Source organism: Monodelphis domestica, chromosome X (assembly GCF_027887165.1).
Source record: "Monodelphis domestica isolate mMonDom1 chromosome X, mMonDom1.pri, whole genome shotgun sequence".
Classification (NCBI taxonomy): domain Eukaryota; kingdom Metazoa; phylum Chordata; class Mammalia; order Didelphimorphia; family Didelphidae; genus Monodelphis; species Monodelphis domestica.
The window spans coordinates 83120654-83144189 of NC_077235.1; the positions used below are offsets into that span (position 1 = coordinate 83120654).

The 23536-nt window shown below is 41.4% G+C and overlaps 1 protein-coding gene across 1 annotated transcript in view; it reads right to left on the minus strand.

Moving 5' to 3' along the window:
- The window catches only part of TBC1D8B (TBC1 domain family member 8B), a 112975-nt gene that overhangs the window by 22136 nt on the left and 67303 nt on the right, over positions 1-23536 (minus strand). The window contains exons 4-12 of the mRNA XM_007507027.3: positions 20488-20713; positions 17685-17919; positions 11907-12114; positions 10129-10296; positions 5663-5812; positions 5043-5193; positions 4027-4241; positions 2061-2178; positions 717-1002 (exon numbers count right to left, since the gene is read on the minus strand). Coding sequence (XP_007507089.2) covers positions 717-1002; positions 2061-2178; positions 4027-4241; positions 5043-5193; positions 5663-5812; positions 10129-10296; positions 11907-12114; positions 17685-17919; positions 20488-20713 — 1757 coding nt within the window. The remainder of the gene's footprint in view (positions 1-716; positions 1003-2060; positions 2179-4026; positions 4242-5042; positions 5194-5662; positions 5813-10128; positions 10297-11906; positions 12115-17684; positions 17920-20487; positions 20714-23536) is intronic.

Below are 23536 nucleotides of genomic sequence, written 5' to 3' on the forward strand. Positions count from 1 at the left end.
TTATTTGTTATTGTTGAATCATTTTAGTCATGTCCAACTCTTCATGACCCCGAGTGGGGTTTTCTTGGCAAAGATACTATAATGATTTACCCTTTCTCCAGTTCATTTGATGGAGGAGGAAACTTAGGCAAACAGGGTGAAGGGACTTGCCCAGGGTCACTCAGCTAGTAAGTCTCTGAGGCCAGAGGATTCAGGAAAACATATCTCCAGGCTGGGCACTCCATCTACTGCAGCACCACCTAGCTGTAACAATTTCTTCTACTTTCCTACAAGCTCTCAGAGAAGAGGATCTGTGTCTTCTCCTTATATCCCAGCAGCATCCAGGAAAGTGGAGAGTATATTACAGTAAGTGTGGCACAAATACATTACTTAAGACAATCCCAGCGGCTCTGGAGACAAGTGAAGTGGTTAGTGTTGGACCTCTGGAGTCAGGAAGCCCCGAGTTCAAATTCAGCCTTGGATACTTTTTAGCTTGTGTGACCCTTGGTAATCTACTTTCATCATCTCTCTTGCCTCAGTTTCTTCACTTGTAAAATGGGGATAACAATAGCAACTACCTCTCAGGACTGTTGTGAGGATCAAAGAAGATACTATTTGTAAAATGCTTTAAGTGCCACAGAAAGACTAATTCTTATTATTAGTCGTTTAAGTTAGGAGGGCTGGACTAGATGGTTTCGAAGCTTCCCATAGCAATTTCGTGTTTCTATCAGTTGTACCTGTTTAACACTGTGACTGCTTCAGCGTCATCTTTACATGCCAATAGCTGTTCCATATTATAGTCAAGCACTGCCAATCCCAGCTGCAATATGGCCTTTATGCCATCGTAGAAGAAACAGTCCACAACATTTACTGCACTTTCAATAGGAAGCACACTGATAAAGAGAGTGAGGAACCAGGAGAGGGAGACTGAGGAAAAGAAGGTCATGTCGGTCATGTGGCCCATCAGCTGAGGAAGGTGGTCTCTGATCAGTTCCTCAAAGACTGCCTGATCCACCAAGGCACCTGTGGAGGAGGCAAAAGAGTTCAGCCTGAGTGCTCCCCGTACGAGATGCAAAGGGGTTATTGGCCCCACTCCCCACAGTGAAACCTCAACTGGTACTAGATATGCGGCTAGCTTGTCTTTCCCTCTTAGACTAATTTTAAGCTTCTTGAGGCCAAGGTTCAGTAAGATAGAACAAGAGCCAATAAGGACAGTGTCACCCGTCCAGGGGCACATAATAAAGGTGGACCATCCATGAATAACTGAAGCAAAGAAACAGATCTTTTTTGTGTTTGACTATTATAGGCTGGCCATCTTTTGGTAAAAGGGACTACTGAACGATGCTACTTTGTTCTTGTTCTTTTTCTTCGATAATGTTTCATTTTTTCCCAATTACATGTAAAAACAATTTTTGGCATTCAAATTTTCGAACATTTTGAATTTAAAATTCTCTCCCTTCTTGCCCCTCCCGGAGAGGGTAAGGAATTTGATATTGATTCTACCTGTTCCATCATAAAAAACAAATTTCCATATTCCTCATGTCGTGGAAGAAGACATATTAAAAAACCCCAAAGAAAATAAGGATGGCTGGCTTCGATCTGCATTCAGACTCCATTGGTTCTTTCTCTGGAGTTGGAGAGCATTTTTTATGATGAGTCCTTTGGGACTGTCTTGGACAAACAACGACCATTTTCAAAAGGCACTAACAGATATCTATATGGTTCTACATAAATATGGGTCTTTGAGCTTACTGGTTATAAGCACTCCCCTACCCCCTCCAAAAAACTCCCAACAGCTCTGGAAATACCATGTTGATACCACATTAGAAGCTTACGGGGAATGGGCTCAGGACTTCCATTTTGTTAAGAAACAGATCAGGTTATCATTTTTGAAAATTAAGGCAAAAGATGAAAGAAAAGATCAAATAAAACCCAAAAGCCTCTCTCTTGAAAAGTCTAGTTCGTGGGATATTTTTAAGCTGTTTGATTTTATTTTTCATCCTGCAGTTTTATTTCCCTGGGAATTTGGTCTGAATTTATTATTTCGGGAAAGGCAGGCATTCACTCTAAACATGTTTTACCGATAATCCGGTGATTAAAATAATCAGGAAGCATCCGTTCACACACGGCAACCAGAAGCCAAAAAGCTGCTTCTTCCTTTGCATAGAGAAGCAATACTGATGTCAAAATGTTCATTGCCTAAAATTTAGAAAATACATACAAAAATAGGTTTGATTGAAATAGCAGATATCTTTTCCACCCAAAGAAGCTTTTCTTTCTAAGACTGAGTGAGTATACGTTTAATGTTAAATAGGAATAGAAACAACTCAACTTGCTTTGCAACTATTTACATTTTAAGAACTAAATTTCCAGGCATAAAATGTCATAACTTCTCAGTGATTTCCTCTAAGTCTCTTTTATTAATAATTAATATGATTAAATTTTATAACATATTTAAAATTTAGGATATATTATATAGATACTTGTATAATATGACAATATTTATGAGAGAATATACTTATGTATTATATATTATGTAATGTTTTATGATATGCAATATTTATTATAATATAGTTTACAACAGAATGCAATATTCATGATATAATATATTTATTATAAAATGTGCATATTTTATAAAAATCATCATATTATTTTATAATATATTGATGAAATATAATCTTATATAATGTAATATATTTATAAAATATGACCAAATAAAATTTAATATAATAATGTGTTTATAATAGTTAATCATAATAAGTAATGATAAAATTATTAATAAAGTCTATTTATTATGCTGTTTTTTTCCCTTTTATGTAGTAATATTTTGCTCTTCTAGTTCTGCTTGCCATTATTTCACAAAGGGCTTTTCGGATCTCTTTAGAGTCCTTCTATTTCTCCATTTTAATTGGTATTCTTCAATTCTGTTACACCAACATATCACAATTTATTTAGCCATTTCCTACTGTTAGACATTTAGGTTAGTTACTTCCAGTTTTTTGCAGTTGTATACCCTGTTGTTACCTCTGAACAGCTAAATTCTTTTTTTCTTTTCTTGACAACATTCTCAGGTTATATTCCCAACTGTGTAATTACTAGGTCAGGGAGTGGGGCTATCAGATGGTTGGGTATCTTTGACATCTCACCACTAGATTGCTTCCCAAAAAGATTTTGATTAGTTTGCAATTCCTTTAGCAATGAATGAGTATACCTGTTTTTCCACAACCCCACCAGCACCCAGTTTAATCAATTTGGCCCATCCGATAAATCTCAGTTGTTTAACTAATATAATACAAGCAGAAAGAAACGATACACAAGAAATTCTGAAAAACGGGGAGATGATTAGTGAGGCTTGGCATTTTCTTGAGTTTTTTTCTTAAACAATTAGTGTTTCAATCATCTGAAAACAAAAATTTGAAAGACAGAAAACAGATACTGGTACATCTGGAAGGGAAGAGAAACGAAAATAATTTTTGCACTTTAAAAATGCAATCCATTTGTGTTCCCTCTTCTGTAAATTGTCTGTCCAAATCCTCTAAACAGGTTGTGGTTGAGGTACTGGCAGTACACCCAGGTAAAGATGCTCAGCAGGCAGATGTTGCCAGGGGACTGGAGTTGAGGGAAGAGATAAGGACTGCACAGATAGATTTGGAAGTCATTTGCATAGCAATTATAAATGAAAACTCCCTGGGGGTAGAGTGGGAAAACAATTCGATAGCCCAATAGAAAAAGTATAGAAAGGTCCATACATTTGTAGATTCTATGTGCACTCTGAGTCAGTTTGAAGAGCCCTTTTAATGAATAGCCAGGACTAATTCATTTTATAAAAGAGGAGGCTGGGGACCAAAGAGGGAAAATGTTTTGTCTATGGAAGGCTAAGTACACTCAGCTCTCCGGAAAAATATGGCCCCTCTAATACAGTCTTCCGATATGCACTCTTGACTCATACCTGGCTCCCATCCACAAATTTCAAATTAATGGACTTGGATTGAATAGGGTTTTATCTCTTGAAATCTCAACAGCGTTGGGCTCTCTTTGCAGCCATACCTGGCAATAGCCTATTCTTGGATTCCGGTGTGCGTATGCAGTGAGTACCCGCCTCAATGCAGATATGCCAGTATCGCTCTGAAAGGCTGGGTGCTCAGGTAGGGAGCGACGCAAGTCCCGTTCAATTTCGTCAGTTGCTACAGTATAAGTCCCCAAGGACCTCTCGACCAAGTCAGCATAATAGCCAGGATTGGTAGCCATATCATTAACAGCACCTGGGAAAATGATCATAGTAGCATACAGAAAAGGACTATGCTAAAACTTCTTTTTGGCAAATCAAACACAAAGAATTGAATTTCATGAGCTTAAGTTTCTCCTTCATATTTGAGTCATTTTTCTTTTTGGTGGGGATTGGGGGAAAGTCTGGACCTATGCTTTTTAATCAGTGCAAGGAGTTTCCAGGTAAGAGAATTCCCTTTACCAACTCAGCATGGCAACTGTTCTGCAGTTTAGAGTATTACAGAGTTGTCCGGGGCCTTGAGAGTCACATGATTTACTAAGGCTCACAAAACAGGGATATGTCATGGGTGAAACTTGAATCCAAGTCTTCTTCCCTCATAAAAATGGGTCCCCCATTAGGATATAAATTCTCAGGGTAGTGAGACAGCTCAGTGGGTGAAGAGCCAGGCGATCCTGGATTCAGATCTGACCTCAGACACTTCCTAGCTGGGTGACCCTGGGCAAGTCACCTGACCCCCATTGCCTAGCTCTTATTGTGCGTCTGCCTTGGAACCAATACACAGTATTGATCCTAAGATGGAAGGTAAGAATGTAATCTTTTTAAGAGTATGGATTATTTCATTTTTTGCTTTTGTATCTCTAGTGCACAATGCCTGGTACATAGCAGCTGCTTAATAAACACTTGCTAATAAACTGATTGACCTTGAATCCAAGGCCACTCCTTTCCCTATGATAACACACTTGCCTTTTAAATGTACAATTACTAGTGTCATATTCTACTAATATTAACTTGCTCAGTAATTGGGGTGAGGGGGAGGGGCGTGTGTGCAGAATACCTGAAAAAAGCAACCACAGTTCTCCTCTTAAGGTCTCAGGAATACCCCTTACAACCAAGTCTCGAGTCTTTTTTGTCCGAAACATGCTAACGCCACGGCCACATTCCACGAAAAGTATGTTCCACGATTGTTCCTTCATCTTTTCTTTCAGCTGCAGCAGAAAGGGAAGAGACCGCCCAGGCCCCTTTACTGTGCTCCCCAACATTAACGTGCACTAAAACTCGATGGAGCAGCAAGGTCAATATGAGCCCTCCTCTTAGACTCACTGGAAAAAATTCACTGGGTCGGATCCTGCCTCCCTAACGTATTCTTTGTTCCTTGGATAGGCCATTGATGAACAAAGAAAGGAATGAATGGAGACGGCATGCTAGAAAGTGATATAAAAATGGAATTATTGGTATTATTATTTGATTTAGGCAAAACACATCCTGAAGCCTTTGGTTTCCCCTTCTCACCCCGACCACTAGGCAGAAAGCAATCCATTCTGCAGATGAGCAGCTGCCTTTCACTGCTGTTCCTTAGTACATGACAGAATTACACTGGTCAGACAAGCTCTCCAAAGGAAGGTTTCTTTCTCTTCATCTGTTCGGAGGGTTTCAAGGGGTGTTCTGTTCTCTTACCATTTTGGAGTCAATATTTTCCAAATCCTGAGGGTGAAATTCTGTCATTAGTGCCTGGGTGTTCACCATCTTGCTGCAGCCTTTCTGTTCCATCAGAGGGGGTCCCTTGGAAGCCTGTCCCGAGCTCCCAGGGTCAGGACTGGGCACGGGCTGAAAGGGAGAGTCAGAATGGTACTAAGATGACCTTCAGTGCTTGTCAGGCTCTAGGAGAGAAACCCTCTTCAAAATTCCAGTGTCAACTGTAAAGCACAATACAGAGACTATCTTTCTAATAATAAATAAGCTATAATCAGAGATTGTTTTCTCCTCCTCCAGGCTATCAGGCCATGATGGTATCTATCTAATTAATTTCAGGGCACAGTGAAATTTAATTAGCAAACGGGCTTTTTACCAGCTGAGAGGCTCAGGCCCAGACAAAAGTCACTTCGGTATTAGGAGGCATTACGTTACCTAGCAGCCGGGGGAGGAACTACTGGGATAAGGAAGAAAGGAAAATCAATCGGTAACCAAAAGCTATATATGCTACTAGGCTCGGGACACCATATTCCTGATAAAAAGTGAAGCTGGAGGGCTTTGGCTTTGTTTTTTAACTGCGGAGAGAGGTCTTTTGTCTTCACATCACATTCAGGGGTGGAGGAGGCTTCCTTTTACTCCCAACTGACACTGCCCTCGTGACAAAGAAAACCAGCCAAGTACGAATATGAGATGGGGACCAAACGGGACATCATATACAACATTCGACCTCAGGAGTTCCCCATCTCTCAGAGAGACTTCACCGTCTGTACTCTGAGACTCACACTGCTTTTCTGCTTATTCAGAATTTAGCTCCATCTTTTCAATTACATTATGGTAATCACAGGGTATGCTATTCTTTTGGCTTTGGCTATTTCCCTCTGCGTCAATTTGTACAAATGTGCCCATGTCCCTCGAATCCCCCAAATTCATCATTTCTTACTACATAATCGTGTTGTTACTTTCGCTAACTGCAGGGTTGGTGGTGGTGACGGTTTTCGGGCGCCATTCCTCAATCGATGTGTACCCGCTTCCTTTGTTACCACAAAGGGTGCTGCTGTGAATATTGAAGTCTTGGTGGGCTCTGTTTCTGGCTCTGACTTACTACTGGCATAAGCCGAGGAATGGTAAAGGGTATATATATATAAGGCAGCTTAATCACATTTCTTACATGATTCCAAACAGCCATTCAGATCCGATTTATTTCTTTAAAAACGCTGCTCTGTAACAATTATTGACTTAGCTGGGAAATGTTGTCAATGTTGAGCATTTTACCCGGGAATGCTATTTTTGTAAACAAGGGGCAGAAAATTCATGGCTGTCATCCAGCTTCAGGCAAAATGTCTTCCTCGGCATTTGGGCCACCTGGTGGCAGTGTTTCCTAAACGTGGAAATTACAAAGGGGTGTCTGAAGTGCTGCCCTGAAACTGTAACCCCAAATTCAATTCCACTCCACACACATCTCAACAAAGGTTTCAGTGCCCGACCCAGTCCTCTCCCCCTCCTCAGCCTCCTCAGCTGCCCTCATACTCGGGAACTTGAACATCCTGATTCAGGCCCCCTCAAGTGCTCTCTCGAACTGACCGGTTTTTCAATGTCTCCCTTTCTTTCGTAGGGCAAGTCACGTCCTGGACCTCGCCAGCATCGACAGAGGCTCGATTTCCACGCTCCTCAACTCTGAAGTTCATAATCTGATCACAGTCCTTTATTATTCCGTCTTTTGACCCTATTTTTTAAATCTCATGGCGACCTCCACTCCTCCAGCCCTCAACTCTTTCCCAGCCCTTGCACCAACTACTGTGTCTTCTTTTGCCTATCTTGACCCTTAGGGAAACCAACTCAACCTTGACCCTTTGTTCTATCTTGCCAAGCGCCGATCCTGAATTATCCCGTCTGCCACCTTTGCTCCTCTTTGTGTGTTGCTTAATAGATCTGGAGAAAAATCGTGATGCTGGCTTGACTGGGTCCACTATAGGTTTATGCTAAATAATCTCGACTGGCCCCTCCCTGCAATAGGGCCAACATTCTGTTCCCCTGTCACTTGCCGTGCTGTCCCATTCTCCACAGTGTCTATTCTCAGCCTCGTGCCTCCTCAGCTGGGGACTTCTTTTCATATTCCGCTGAAAAACAGAAACTATTTGCCGAGAGTTCCCTCATGTCCTCTCTTCTTCTTTCACATTAACCTGATGTCCTCTCGACTATGCTCTACTCTCGTCTCAGAGGACGGGAAGAGCCCCAGCTTGTCCAGCCGACTGCTCTTCCTTTCACTTCACCTCCATTCTTTCCCTTAATTGCAATTTCTCCCTTCTCCCTTCTTTCTATACCGCCTCCAAACATGCCTAGGTCACGCCATGCCTATGTGCTTAAGTGTCAATAAGAAAAACCCTGACACAGCTGGTGCTTACAACATGCCAGGCATTGGACTAAGCATTCAGGCTACAAAGACAAGCAGAAAGAAAGACAATCTCTGCCCTCAAGGAGCTTACATTTTGACGGAGGAGCCTGGGGGGTGGGGGTGGGGTAGAGAAGGAAACCAAGTCCTGTGGAGATGAGTCAGCAGTGCAGTCTGGAGAAGGGCCTCGGCCTCCTTCTTAAACTGGAAGTTTGGGGGGGACCAAAGAGTCAGAGGGAGAGGCTGTAGGGATTGTGGGTACTCTCTTTTTTTAATTATAAAATAAAATTTTATTAATCTTTTTCATTACTAGAATTTCTCCCACTATCCATCCTTCCTCCTAGAGAGCCAACTGTGGTGGGAGCGGGCTTCCAGGTGAAAAGCTCCTTGTTCTGTCTGCTCCCCTTTGGTGACGTCATGAGCCCCTATCTGTGGCTTCCATTAGCATCTCTATGCTGAGGATCTGGAGTCTGCACGGAGATCCATTTAGCTGTCTGCAGACCCTCTGCTAAGAGGTAGTCACGTTTTCTCAAAGTGCCTCTTGGACACTTCCAAACCAGATGGCCAACAGATAACTCAACCTTCACATGTCCAAAACAGAACTCATTATTTTAGGCCTCCTCCCGTTCCTCTTCTTCCCAGGCCTTTGGTCTTCTGGACTGCCCAGTTCCCTGACAGAAGAAGTATATAGGCACAGCTAGGTGGCTCAGTGGATTGAGAGCCAGGCCTAGAGGCAGGAGGTCCTGGGTTCCAATGTGACCTCAGACACTTTCTAGTGTGTGACCTTGGACAATTCACTTAATTCCCATTGCCTAGCCCTTACTGCTCTTTTGTCTTGGAACCAATTTTGGTTCTAAGATGGAAGGTATGTGCTTAAAAAAATCTATGGGGGACGTAGGTGGCTCAGTGGACAGTGTCAAGCTCTGGAGACAGGAGGTCTTGAGTTCCAATCTGGTCTCAGATGCTTCCTAGCTGTGTGACCCTGGGCAAGTCACTTCACCCCCATTGCCCAGCCCTTACCACTCTTGTGCTTTGGAACCAATACCCAGTATTTGTTCTAAGATGGAAGGGTTTATTAAAAAAAGAGGTATATGAGATGACACTTCAGGTTGCTGTAGGATCAGCTAGAAATTTGGGTAGGGGGAGTCACGTGGTAAGGGCACAGGCTAAACAGTGCGCAAGCTCTAGTGCTCTGCATGGACCCTGTGGAGAAGGATGGAACCTAGGAGAAGAGTAGTCCAGGATGTGAAGGGATCACAAGGTTTGTCTTTACTGTCTTTATATCTTTAGACCTTCACAGTGCCTAACCCATAGTAAATGTTTAATAAATGGTTTGTTGACTGACTAATTGAGGGACTATATTGCACTACTATTGGAGAGAATGCCCAGATCAACGGAATCTGAGGAACTACATTCGAATGTTTTCTTGGGCACTAGCTGTGTACTCCAGATATGTTACTGAACCTTTTTAAGCCTCAGTTTCTTCATCTGGAAAATGGAAATAACAAAAGCATCTACCTCCCAGGGTGGTTGTTAGGACCAAATGAAATGAGCCCATGAAGCATTTTCAAGTCTTAAAGCTCTGTATTTGTCATTCAGTCATTTCTCAGCACATCTGAAAAATGACTGAATGGCAAACATGGTCATTATTTTACCTAGTTCATTTTACAGACAAGGAAACCGAGGTAAACAGGGTGAAGTGACTTGCCCAGGGTCACACAGTAAGTGTCTGAGGTCAGATTTGAACCCAGGAATTTCAGCTCAGTAGATAAAGCAACTGACCTAGAGTCAAAAGGAAATAACAGAACACTCTAGCATTTTTACAAAGAAAGCCACCAATGGGGTCACAGAGTCAAACAGCTGAAATGACTGCACAACTGCCACTGAGGAGTCTTCCTGACTTCTGGCCTGGCCCTCTATTCACTATGCCACCTCAGTGCCCTAACATACTATATTCATGTCACGTCACTTCATACTATTTCTATTGCTGCTACTACTACCACTACTATGGTCAGTACTTTTGGAGAGATAAAGAATCATTTGACAGAGTACATGTCATTACCTCTGTGTTAAAATCCTGCTGTGGAATGGAAGCTGCCCCACATATATGTTTCAGTCTTGCCACAAGCTGCTCAAAGTCTCTGACCTCAGTGAATCGAAAGGCTTTCTTTCCTTTGATGCTAAAGACCACTGATTGGCTACTATCATCCACCTTGTCTACAGCAAGGACCTGGAGAGAAAAGGACAAACGTGAGTCACACCAAGCCTTGTGGGTGCTTGGTTCTGTAGCACAAAAATGGGCACTGGCATTGAAATCTTAATATTGACTCATACAACCTTGGGATAAGCCATTTTCTCTCTCTTTCTTTCTTTCTTTCTTTCTTTCTTTCTTTCTTTCTTTCTTTCTTTCTTTCTTTCTTCCTTCCTTCCTTCCTTCCTTCCTTCCTTCCTTCCTTCCTTCCTTCCTTCCTTCCTTCCTTTCTTTTTCTTACCTTTTGTCTTAGTATCAATTCTAAGACAGAAAAACAGCAAGGGACAGGCAGTAGGGGTTAAGTGACTTGCCCTGGATCATACAGCTCAGAAGTGTCTGTTTGAAGTTCCATTTGAATCTAGGTTCTCCTGACTCCAGGCCTGGGGCTCTATCCACTGTGCTATCTAACTGTCCCAAGCCATTTGATTTTATTTTTAAAATTCTGTCTTAGAATCAATTCTCTCTCTCTCTCTCTCTCTCTCTCTCTCTCTCTCTCTCTCTCTCTCTCTCTCTCTCTCTCTCTCTCTCTCTCTCTCTCTCTCTCTCTCTCTCTCTCTCAACAAGAACAGTGGTAAGGGCTAGGCAATGAGGGTTAAGTGACTTGTCCAGGGTCACACTGCTAGGAAGTGTCTAATGATGAATTTGAAACCAGGTCCTCCAGTCTCTAGGCCTGAGCTCTATCAGCTGCCCCAAGCTACTTTATTTCTTAAGAAGACATTTTCCTAGTCTACAAAATTTGGTGAAAAAAGATGCCATTTTTTAGGCTTCCCCTTCACTTAGGTCTGAATGTGGTCCTTCTTTCCCTCATCTCTTAGAATGTGATAGGGGCCTCCCTCTCTAACTAATTTAATCCTAGCTCTTCTATATATACTTTTACCTGTTTATGTGTCCTTCAGAAAGAATGTTGTTTCTTGACAACAGAAATGGTTTCATTCTTTGTAACCATGTCCCTAGTGCCTAGCCCAGTGCTTGGAGCTTCCTAAATGCTTGTAGACTGATTTTGGCAAAGCCCCCCAAGCTCTGTGTTTCTGCTCTAGCATACTAGGTATGATGGTGGCTTCTTAGCTGGTAGGCATTGAGCCTGCTTCTTGCTATCCAAAGTGTCTGAACAAGAGCTCAAAAGTGACTGAGCTCATATTTTGGTCAATCTCAGGACCTCACTTCTCTCACTGGGGAGGCCCTGATTGCAGTACAAGGGGAAGGGAATAAGCATGTGTTAAGGGCTCTGCAAATAGAATCTCAAGTCACTGAATTTCTAATCGACAAATTCAGTTATTTCATAGTCCTACATTGAACTTAAATACAGAAATGAAATTTGAGGGAGCAGCTGGGTGGTAAGGCCTAGAGATGAGAGGTCCTGGGTTCAAATTTGACCTTAAACACTTTCTAGTTGTGTGACCCTGGGCAAGTCACTTAACCCCCATTGCCTAGCCCTTACCACTCTTCTGCCTTGGAACTGATACATAGTATGGATGCTAAGACAGAAGGTAAGAGTTAAAAAAAGAAATGAATTTTGAAAGAGAAACTCTCATACAATTTGGAGCAGAAAATACCTACTGTTGATCCCTAAAAGGCCTCTATTCTCTTACCTCTCTTAGTGGAAGGACTACACTGCAGAGACTGATATCCTGACTAGCAAAGCAGATGTAGTTGTTGAAAATACACATTCTCCCATGAGTGCTCAAGTGGCCAGACGGTACCCGTAAGAAACATTCATGTACTTCTTTTAAGTTCTCTTCTTTGGGGAGCCTGAAAAAGGAACTGAACTGCTCACTGCGTGCCAGGTTCTCTATTGTTCTGTGAGAAAAGAATAAAAGGTGGTTGGGATTCAGCAGAGATGGGTGAGCATGTATTCAGCAGCAGCTCAGTGGACATAGTGCAGAATGCTGAGCCAAGAGTCAAGAGGGCCTGAATTCAGGTCCAATTTCACATACTTCAAGTCACTTCATTGCCATCTGCCTCAACTTCCTTATCTATAAAATGGGGACAATAACAGTTGTTGTGAAGATCCAATGAGATAATAATTGTAAAGTGTTGATCACAGTGCCTAGCACATGGTAGGTTCTAGATAAATGGGAATGGTAAATAAAGGTGTGAAAAGCATAGACTGGAACCGGAATTTGGGGAGTACGGGAGTAGAGTATGCTAATGCTAAATGGTTCCCTATGCAGGTTGACAGGAATTGTTTGTGTAGGGTATCTGATGCTCTGTTCACAGGCTCTTCATTCCAAAAGGATTTATCCAGGCCTCCTCTGCTTGGAGCTCTGAATGACACATGAAAAGATATAGTCCAAGAGCTTCCTGCGGAGTGGAAGAGACAAGACTTGCATAAAAAATGAGATGGCAAAGGGCTGCTTCATAAGAGTTAGGAGTATAGAATCCCAGAGGCAGAAAGTCCTTTAGAAACCATCAAATCCATCCCCCCTTCATTCAACAGAGTGGGAAAGTGAGGTCTAGAAAGAGGAAAAGAACCCACCTAAAGGCATGTAGCCATATCTATGTCAAAGTCAGATCTAGAACTCAGGTCTAACAAACCTTGGAAATCTTGGTGTAGGAACAAAACATAAAGACAAAACTACCTAACATTTCTATAGTCCCTTAAGGTTTGTACAGCATTTTACAAATAGGGTCTTTGTTTGATCCTTATAGCAACCCTGGGTGGTATGTGCTATTAAAATCCCCATTTTACAGTCAAGGAAACGGAGGCAGATAGAATAGGTCTTTTGTCCAGGGTCCCACAGCTAGTAAGTGTCTACGGCCACATTTGAACTCAAGTCTTCTTGATTCCAGGTCCAATGCTCTATGCACTATGGCGTCATCTAGCTGCCAATAAAGAAACACTTCTTTCAGGGTGGAAGTATTGGTAGGGATAAGATTTGGCTCCACATTCAGCGCTCTGTTCATGAAGTGCCTCTCCCAAAGTGGCTTGGTGTTGGGGACAGGGCGCTAAATGTGGAGTCCGAAAGACCCTGTCCGACTCTGGCGGCCCATGGCAGGGGAAGCATCAGAGATCAGCAATATGCAAGAAGAGTCTAACGGTCCTATTCTTCTCCAGACAGTGCGAAGGAAGACAGCCACTGTTTCCTACAAGGCTGGTCTCTCTCATGTTTCCTTCCATCAAAATCTCTCCCAGCAGTGGCTCAGAGATGAAAGATTTCAAAAAGCTACATATGTGCTTGGATTTGAACCCCCCTGTTATGGGATGGATTACGAGAAGTCTACGCTCCTGAGAAGCGAAGAGTGGTCCCAATCTCCTCTCTGGACAGCCTTCTTCAAACCTGGCTCTCAAAAACTGTAGGTAAAACTTCAAGATGAAAACAAAATTCAAGGAGGAGCGGCACCAAGGAAGAAAGCTAAAAAGAAGGGGAACTATTAATAGTCCACTCCCAAACTGCTCTGCTTGTGCCCAGCATGGTTTGGGGTCATGGGCACCCAACAAATATCATCCTGTGATTCATTTAGAAAGAGGCCTATAAATAATACTTTTGAAATGGCTATTTCAGGGCCCCTGAAAACAGGGCAAATAGCTATGCCATTTGGGTAGGGGTAGTTGTCCTTCATGCTCAAAGAAGACCAAAATGGCATCATGGGTGGGGTAGGATGCATATTAAGCACTAACTCATATTTGCCAGGAGGAGCCATGGCAGAACCGATAAAGGGCCCAAAAGCCATGTGGGTCCATGTGATGGCAGACACAGCTCCAGCTTAGCAGCTGTACCAACAGAATCACAGGATGATCCAACAAACAAACACACTTAGCAAGGTAAAGGTCAACTACCTCTTTCCTTTCTCATCTTCCTGGCACAGGTAGAGGCACAACTTGATAAGATGTTTCAAAATTATACGGATGCACATTAAGAGGAAATTATATTAATTTTTGCTTTCATTTGAAATGGCACTTGGGTATGCCTTTTCAGTAAGTTAGCATTTTCATAAATGAACCTAAAAGCATGTAATTTTGAAAAGATGCTCTTTGAGAAATTATGCAGAGCAAAAAAACTCATTTGCTACATTCCTTTTAAACAAAGACTAAGGAGCTAAGTAAATTTTTGACAGATCCCTTTTGAAATGGAAAAAAGGAAAAGAAAAAGGCAAAGAAGCCCTTTAAAAGTACCTTTTAACAGCTAAACAAGAAATAAGTAAAGTCAACAATCAAAGCGAAAGCAAACACAAATAGAGATTTTCGTCCCCTTGCTTGGGGTACGGCACTTAGCTCTTATTAATAAGTACATGGCATTAATATTTGTGTAGGCTACATAATGTTTCATCCCGATGACTAATTTGTTAAAGGCATATAGAAAATCAGCAGGTAGGTTCACAATGCTGTTCTATCTCTGGATTTCAGGCCTATCTTAAGGGTAAGAGAAAAGGAGAAAATGCGTCAATCCTGACCTTATGTTGTAGGTCGCAGAACACTGAAATAGTTCGTTTGGGCTAGCTAGTACTGCCTAGAAGCAGGCTACTTACTATTTGTGTGACTTTGGACAAGGTGCCCCCCTCTGAACTTCAGTTTCTTCCTCTATAAAATGAGGGGGTTCAACTAGTTTGTCCCTTAGGGCCCTTTTGCCTTGAGAGCAACCAGCCAATGAGCAACACTGATCAAGTCCTTTTACCTCTCTGAGCCTTAGTTTCCCCTTCTGTAAAATGAGAAGGTTTGACTACGTGGTCTCTGAAGTCTCTTCTAGTTCTAAAACTAAGATCCTTGAAGTACCTTGGAAAGGTCACTCCCTCTTCCTGGGCCTCAGTTTTCCTTTTGTGTAAGATGAGTCCTCCAAGGCTCTTTCTATCTCTAAATCTTGGAGTCTATGACCCAAAGAAATCAGAATCTCTCCTCCTCCTCTCATATGTACAACTTTCACCTTTATCGTCAGAAGTTCCTTCCAACAATCACTTCTGGTTGCTTTTTTCCCTTATCCCCACATGATCAAGCAGGGCATTAGGATAGGACACTGGCTCCTCGAAACAAACCAAAATTAGAGGATGAGAATGGAGAGGGACAGCTCAAGTGGATCCATTTGAGAAGGTACAGTCCACACATTTATTTAAAAATGAAGTATAGATTTACCAAATTAGATATGCAAAAGCCATAGGAGAAAATCCTTAAGTGACTACAACTAGAACCAGGAGAACATTGTACACCATGATATAATGGAATGTAATGGACTTCTCTACTAGCAGCAATGCAATGACCCAGGACAGTTCTGAGGGGTTTATGAGAAAGAACCGTGGGAGCAGAAATACAGAAGAAAAACATAGGATCAATCACATGGTCTGATGGGGATATGATTGGGGATGTAGACTCTAAATCAGCATGCTATTGCAAAGATTAATAAAATGGAAATAGGTTTTGAACAATGATACATGTAGAACTCAGTGGAATTACTTGTCAGCTCCGGGGAGGGAAGGGCGGGGGAATCATGAATCATATAACCATGGAAAAAATATTCTTAATTAATTAAGTGACTGAAACTAAAAGCCCTGGAGTTCTAACTTAGCAAGAGCTGCCTATATGCCTATGAGGTCTTTGAGGGCAAATCCTGCTCCAACCTACAGAGAAATCATTCCTCAGCTATGGTATTTCAGACATCTGATCTACCTACAGTGATACCTGAAGAGAAAAATGGCCAAGAGATAGAAAAGGAAATCCTATTTAAAATATCTATAGACAATATAAAACATCTGGGCGTCTTCATACCAAGACAAACCAAGGAACTATATGAACATAATTATGATACACAAAGTCATATCTAAACAATTTCAGAAACATTAATTGCTAATGGGTAGGCTGAGCTAATATAAGAGAAAAATGACCCAAGAGTAAGGACCCAACTCTGAAGGAAGAATACATGCACAGTAGTATTCCATCACCATCATATACCACAATGTGTTCAACCATTCCCCAATTGATGGGCATCCCTTCAATTTCCAATTCTTTGCCACCACAAAGAGAGCCACTATAAATATTTTTGTACAAGTAGGTCCTTCCCCACTTTTTTTGGATCTCTTTAGGATATAGACCTAGTAGTGATATTACTGTGTTGTTTTATAACCCTTTGGGCACATTTCCAAATTGCCTTCCAGAAGTGTCCCAATTTGGCCACATCCGTCCAACATTTATAACTTTACTGTCATATTGGCCAATCTGCTAGGTGTGAGGTGGTACCTCAGTCTTGTTCACATTTGCATTTCTCTAATCAAGAGGGATTTAGAACATTTTTTCATATGACTACTGATAGCTTTGATTTCTTCACCTGAAAACTGCTTATTTATATCCTTTGACCTCTTTTAAATTCGATTTAGTTCTCTACGTATTTGAGAAATGAAACTTTTATCAGAGAAATCTGTTGTAAATAAAAATGTTTTCCCAGTTTGTTCTTTCCCTTGGTTTTCTTTGTACAAAATTTAATACAATTAAAGTTATTCATTTTACATCTTATAATACTCTCTATCTCTTGTTTGTTTGGTCATATATTCTTCCCTTCTCCCTAGATCTGATGGTTGCCCTGATTTACTCATAGTGTCACCCTTTATGTCTAAATCATACATCCATTTCGAGCTTGTCTTGGTAAAAGGTCTGTGTCTAGTTTCTGCCATACTCTTTTCCAGTTTCCCCAGCAGTTTTTGTCAAATACTGAGTTCTTATCCCCAAAGCTGGGATCTTTGGGTTGATCAAACACTGGATTGCTAAAGTCATTTCCCCCTAATCTATTCCACTGGTCCCCACTTCTGTCTCTCGGCCAGTACCAGAGTGTTTTGATGATCACTGCTGTGTGGTACAGTTTAAGATCTGGTACTGCCAGGCTACCATGTGAAGGAAGAATGCATGAATAAAACTGTAAATGTATTCCACAGAAAGGTCAAAAGTGAACTCCTGTACCACTAGGGCACAAAACACTCCCCAACTTGTGTCAATCCAGAGAAGGCAGTGTGGCACGATGGTGAGGATGCAAAATTTGGAAGGGCAAAATGACCAGAATTTGAATTTCACTGGGGACGCAAACTTCATCATCAGGGGCAAATCACTTAATAAATGTGCCCAAGTGTTGGTTTCCCCACCTACAAAACAAGGATGACAAAGTAAGTCTCTACCCATTTATTACCTCACAGGGTAATAAATTGGTACAAGCCAAATGTAAAAAGATATCAGCTCTGACTGCAGATGTTCTCACAGGCTTGTGGATTTAGAAGTGGGAGAGAGCTTAGAGGTCACTTACTGTCTAACTCATTCACATCCCAGAAGAGGAAATTCAGTCCTAAAGAGAATAAGAGGCTTGCCCACCAGGGTCTCACGCACACAGAGGTGTTCTGAACCCAGTTCAAGAGGCACAGACAAAAAAGGAAACCAAGAGCAACTGCCCTTTTACTACCTTTTAGTGATTTTCAGAGGGTCGCTGAGGTCATTTTCAAATGTCTCCTTGTCAAAAAGTCTTCTTACTGCATAATTGGCCAGCTGCTCCATGAGAAAGAATGTTTCATTAATGTGCAAAAACATAGAAAAGTAGTAATCTTCCCCCTGGGAGCACACATGGATAGTCTCGGTGAGGAGGACAGTAGATGTCTTTTCAAGTTTGGAGACGGCATCCCAGGAGATAACAAGCTTGACTGCAAAAGATGAAGTAAGGGAAGACGTGATTAATTTCTCCCTATTCACTTACATAACCAATTGCTGCTTAGATTCTAGGGTGTGACATTGGTGAAAATGGTGGGATACTGTCATAAACACATCATCAGGATAATCAGAGAGAACGTTTGCAATGGATTTATCTGGGTACAGAGATGTGTGTGTGTGTGTGTAGAGAGATCGAGTTGGTCATCAAACTCCCTTGCCTCTTTGGTCTTTGTTCTTAGTAAGTTTTAGCTTATTTATTAGTGGCTCTGGTTGCTGAGGCAGCATGAAGTTGAGGAATTGGAATCAGTCTCAGAATTTACAAGGCCTCTGACACAGACTGATTGGGTGCCCCAGAGCAATGCCCTAAGATTGGACATTGCAAAATGGATACTGGTCGGCAATGGCAGATTAGCATAGTGGAGAAAGAACTATACCTGGGAGTTTGGAAGACCAGGGCTTAAATTCTGCCTCCCTGGTCATTTCTTAGCTGGGGAACCCCAGAAGAGTCAATGAACCTCTCATTCCTCAAATGGAAATAATAATAGAGCATCCCGAGAAGAGCTTGGCATCTATAGCACTATAGGATGGTAGCCATTAACATCATCATCATTATTATTGTTGGCAGAAGGACTTTTTTCACCAAAAGTCCCTGACCCCAATGAAACCACTGGTCTGCTCTTCCCCCACCCCAATTTTTTGGTAAACCCTCACCTTCCATCTTAGCACCAATACCATGTATTGGTTCCAAGGAAGCAGAATGGGAAGGTCTAGGAAAATAGGGTTGAGTGACTTGCCTAGGATCACATAGCTAAGAAGTATCTGAGTTCAAATTTGAACCCAGGACCTCCCTTCTCCAGGCCTGGCTCTCTATCCACCAAGCCACCCACCTTCTCCCATCCCCCCAAAATCTTAATCTATACCACTTCCTGACTTTTTCCTCTGAGGTTATAAGACTTGAAGCTGTTGGACCAAGTAGGTTGGTTGGATTACCTTAAAAAAACAGGTACAGCCAGCCTGGAATTCTATTTTATTCTTTTTTTGATTTATAGCAAATTGTTTTATTTAAATAAGCAATGGGATTAGAAATGAATGAAATTAAAGGAGTCCCTTTTAAATGTACTTCTTGACATCATTCAATTTTTGAAGATTGTTTTCCTGCCTTGATTAAAAAAAGCAGTCCCAGCATTTCAGAGTTAGAAGAGACCTCATTCACAATTCAGTCCAACCCCTACCCTATATGACCTCTTCACTAGATCTTTTTTGGTTTTCTTCCAGTAATATTTTATTGGATCTTTTCCCAATTACACGTGGAAACAACTAACATTTGCTTTCTGACATTTTGCGATCTAGATTCTCTCCCTCTCTCCTCTCCACATTCCTTAAGCATAGTTTGTAATTTTAGAGTCTCCCAGGCCAATATGCCAGCCTTGAGTATTGCCCTGATAATATTTACCAAATTCTTTAATAAGTTTCAGGGTACCCTATAAGCCTATCTAAGCCTTAGGCCAAGGAACCGATTGGCATCCAAGGTGCCACTACTTTAGGTTTGGCCCTGGCCAAGTTCTCTCTTTGTATTTTTTCACTTGCCTTTCCCCTTATTTCCTAGATGCCCCAATGTCAATCAACCAACCAGCCAACCGGCCAGTCAACTAACCAAGCAGCATTTATTAAGCACCCACTACATGCTCCTATTGCTTTGTATACAGGCTATTTATCTTCCAGGTCTGAGAATGCAGCCCTTCCACTATATCTTTGTGTCTTGGAAGCCTTGGCTCCTTTCAAGGATCAGTTCATGTGCTAATTTTTGATCCTCCAACCCTTAACTCTCTCTCTCAACTCTAGCCATCATGCATTTCCTTATCTGTGCATTCCCCAGAAGAAGGTAAGATCCTGGAAGGCAGAGATGTGTTTCCCTTGGGCTTTGGGTACCTACAGCCCAGCATGGTGCCATACACATGGTAGGTGCTTAATGCAATCAAAATCACCTATTGGGTCTTAGACCTGAAAGGTTCTTCCTTCCATTCTCAAAGTTTTGATGATTTTAAAATTTTATAAATTTAAAAAATCTTCAAGTACATCATATGCAGTTTTTCTAGGTAGGTAAATGCTGTAATGGATGGAATGCTGGGTCTGGAGTCAGGAAAAAATGAGTTCAAATGTGACCAAAGACATTTAATAGCTGTGTGATCCTAGATAAGTCACTTCATTTCTGCCTGCCTCCTGTTTCCTCAGCTGTGAAATGGGGACAATAATAATAGCATCTACCACCAGGGTTGTTGTGAGGATCAAATGAGATGTTTGTAAAAGAAATTGACATAATGCCTGGCACATAGTAGGTATTTAATACGTGTTTATTCCTTTCATATTTAACTTTGTTTCCAAGCAGTGAAGAAAATATGGAACCAAAACAAGAAATGTTCTCTTTAGTAATTTGTCAGGTACCTTTGAATTGGTTATCCTTACATACCTATCCAATTGCCTTGCACACATAATTTAAAAACTCAAGAAGTAAATCAGTCCCAAAGCCCAAAGTCAAGGGATGTAAGAGAAAAACCACTTACTTTCTGATCCCAACAAAAACGAATAGAAACTCAGAAAGTTGGAGCTAAGATAGAGCCAGCCCTGGCAAGGAACACGTCCTCTCCAATAACTGCACGAATAATATGTCACCAGCTTCTCTTGTTTGGCTAAACCAAAGCATTTTTCAAATTTCATGAGAGCTTCTCGAAATTTCCCAAGATCATCACCTTTTACAAGAGAATCTTTTCCCTCTTCAGCAATCAGCCCCTAAAGGAGAGAAAAGGATCTTCTGAAAATGCATTTAATCTAATTGGCAATTGCTAAAGGTAATAAATAAAGTTTCAGTTTTGCAGTATTCTCTCCCTTGGCTAGGCTTTCACAGCCTCATGGAGATGACCTCCCTAATCAGTATTTCCAGCCCTAACCTCTCTCTTCTGAGTTTCAGGCTAAATCACCTCCATGCTCCATAGTGGAACACTGGAGGCCCCAGCACCTCGATGAATCATGCACAGCCAAGAGAAGCTTAACATTTTTCCTTCTTAAAACTGTTCTTTCTTCCAACTTCCTTATTTCCCTCAGGGGTAGCATGATTCATCCCATTTCCCAGGATCAAAACCATGGTGTTTGCTAGCTCTGACCTCTTGAATATCGTCAGTCAGCAAACGGTGACTATTCCACCTCTGTTCCATCTCTCATAGCCATCTTCACCCTCCTTATTCTCACACCACCCACCTGGCCTGTGGCAAGAGCCTCCTAACAAGTTTTCTCCTCCAACTGCCTGACTAACTTCTCCTATATACCATGTGCTCTGGTCATGCTACTTCTCTGCTCAAAAATTGTCAGGGGTTCCCTATTCCTTCCTCAATTAATTTGAACTATAATGATCATGATCCCTCCCTACCTTCCCAGCTTTATGTCATATTCACCCTCCCTTCTTGCTCCCTGGTCCAGTTACTCATATCCTGAGCATGACTTAAAGCTCTTCATGTTTTCATTAGCTTGTGCTATTAGCTAGGCCTGAAATGTCCTTCTTCCTCTGCTGAATCCCTGCCCTCGCTCACACTAGTCCCCTTCTAGGATGCATTATTATTCTTCCCGCACCATGGACTTCACACAGTGAGTGATCTGTCTGCACCTCCATATATATTTGTTCAGGACATTAAAATGTTTTGTGGATGTGCTAGCTCTAACCACAGCTGAGTTTTAATACATGTTTACTTAGGCAAGGGGTTGGCAATCTTTCCAAAGTGGTATGTCAAGTCTCCTAGTTAATAGTCTCTCTACTATCTTTACTAGTCCAGATAAAAAATGATCCATAGAATTTCATCCTATGTAGTAAGGAGACAGTAGTGTGTGATGAACAATGATTTTTTTGTGAGATGGATAAAGGGTATCACTGAGGACAACATGATTAGAAAAGGAGGTGGCTGAGCAGTGGAGCCAAGATGGTGGAGAAGGTACAGGGACCCATCTTCTTTCTACCAAATCACCCTCCAAAAAGCAATTTTATAACCCCTCAAAATGACTTCTGGGGCAGCAGAACCCATGAAAAGACAAGAAGGTGAAATAATTTTTCAGCCAAAAACAACTCAGAAGGCTGAGGCATAAGGGTGGAGGTGGAGCCCAGGGTGCCAGGGCAGGCTCCACAAAAGCAACAGGCTCTGGGCACAACTGAAGCAGCAGCCAAAGCTTCTGGAACTCTTAGCCACAGATGGTAAAGATAGGGGTCAGACAATTGCCCAAGAGGAGATTACAATGGTCCTTTTGCTGGCTCTGGGTACAAGACTTTTGCTACATTGTCCATATGCAGAACCAGGTCACAGTCCTGGGGCATGGGTGCAGGATGAGAAGGAGCATCAGCATACACCAGCACTTGCAACCACAGGGTAGCAGAGGACCCTGGCCACAGCTCCTAGGGGATAAAAGAGTTCTTGGGATTTCTTGGAGACCAGAGCATAGACTGAGAGAGTATTAAACATATCTCTCCTGACATCATACCACCTTAGAAGAACTGATAGCAGATAAATCTCCAGTGCCAGCTCTGAAGGCAGCTGCACAAAGGACCTGATGCTTGGAACAATGCTCCCTTCACCACAGGTACAGAGCCCAACTTTAACTGTTTTTTAAATTAGAAGAAAAGAAAAAAGGCAGGAAAATGAGCAAACACCAAAAAAAGAAACTCAACATATAAAGTTATTTTGGTGACAGGGAAGACTCAAATTCAGAAGAAGACTACAAGTCAATACTGCTGTAACCAAAGCCTCTAAGTAAAATATAAATGACCCTCAAGCCCAAAAAGAATTAATGGAAGAGTTCAAAAAGGATTTTTAAAAATCAAGAAAAAGAGGTAGAAGAAAAATTGGGAAAAGAAATAAGAATGATACAGGAAAATCATGAAAAAAAGTCAAAGGAGGCACAAAAAAATACTGAAGAAATTAAATTAATACCTTAAAAACAGAATAGATCAATTGGTAAAAGAGGCACAAAAAATCCAAAGAAGAGAAGAACTTCATAAAAAGCAGAATTGGTCAAATGGAAAAATATATACAAAAATGCACTGAAAAGAAAAACTTCTTGAAAGTCAAAAATGACCCTTTTGAAAAACAAGGTACAAAAATTCACTGAGGAAGAGAACACTTTACAAAGTAGAATTGGCCAAATGGAAAAGAAGGTACAGAAGCTCACTCAAGAAAATTATGTCCTAAAAATTAGACTTGGGCAAGTGGAAGCTAATGACTCCATGAGTCATAAAGAAACAATCAAAATCAAGGAAAAATAAAAAATAGAAGAAACTATCAAATATCTCATGGGAAAAAGAACTGACCTAGAAAATAAATTCAGAAGAGATAATTTAAGAATTGTTGGACTACCTGAAAGCCACAACCAAAAAAAAGACCTTAAATATTATCTTTCAAGAAACCATCAAGGAAAACTGCCCTGATATTCTTGAACCGAAAGACAAAATAGAAATGGAAAGAATCTACCAATTGCCTCCTGAAAGAGATGCCCAAAGGATAACTCCCAGGAATATTATAGCCAAATTCCCAAACTTTCAGGTCAAGGAAAAAATACTGCAAGGAGCCAAAAAGA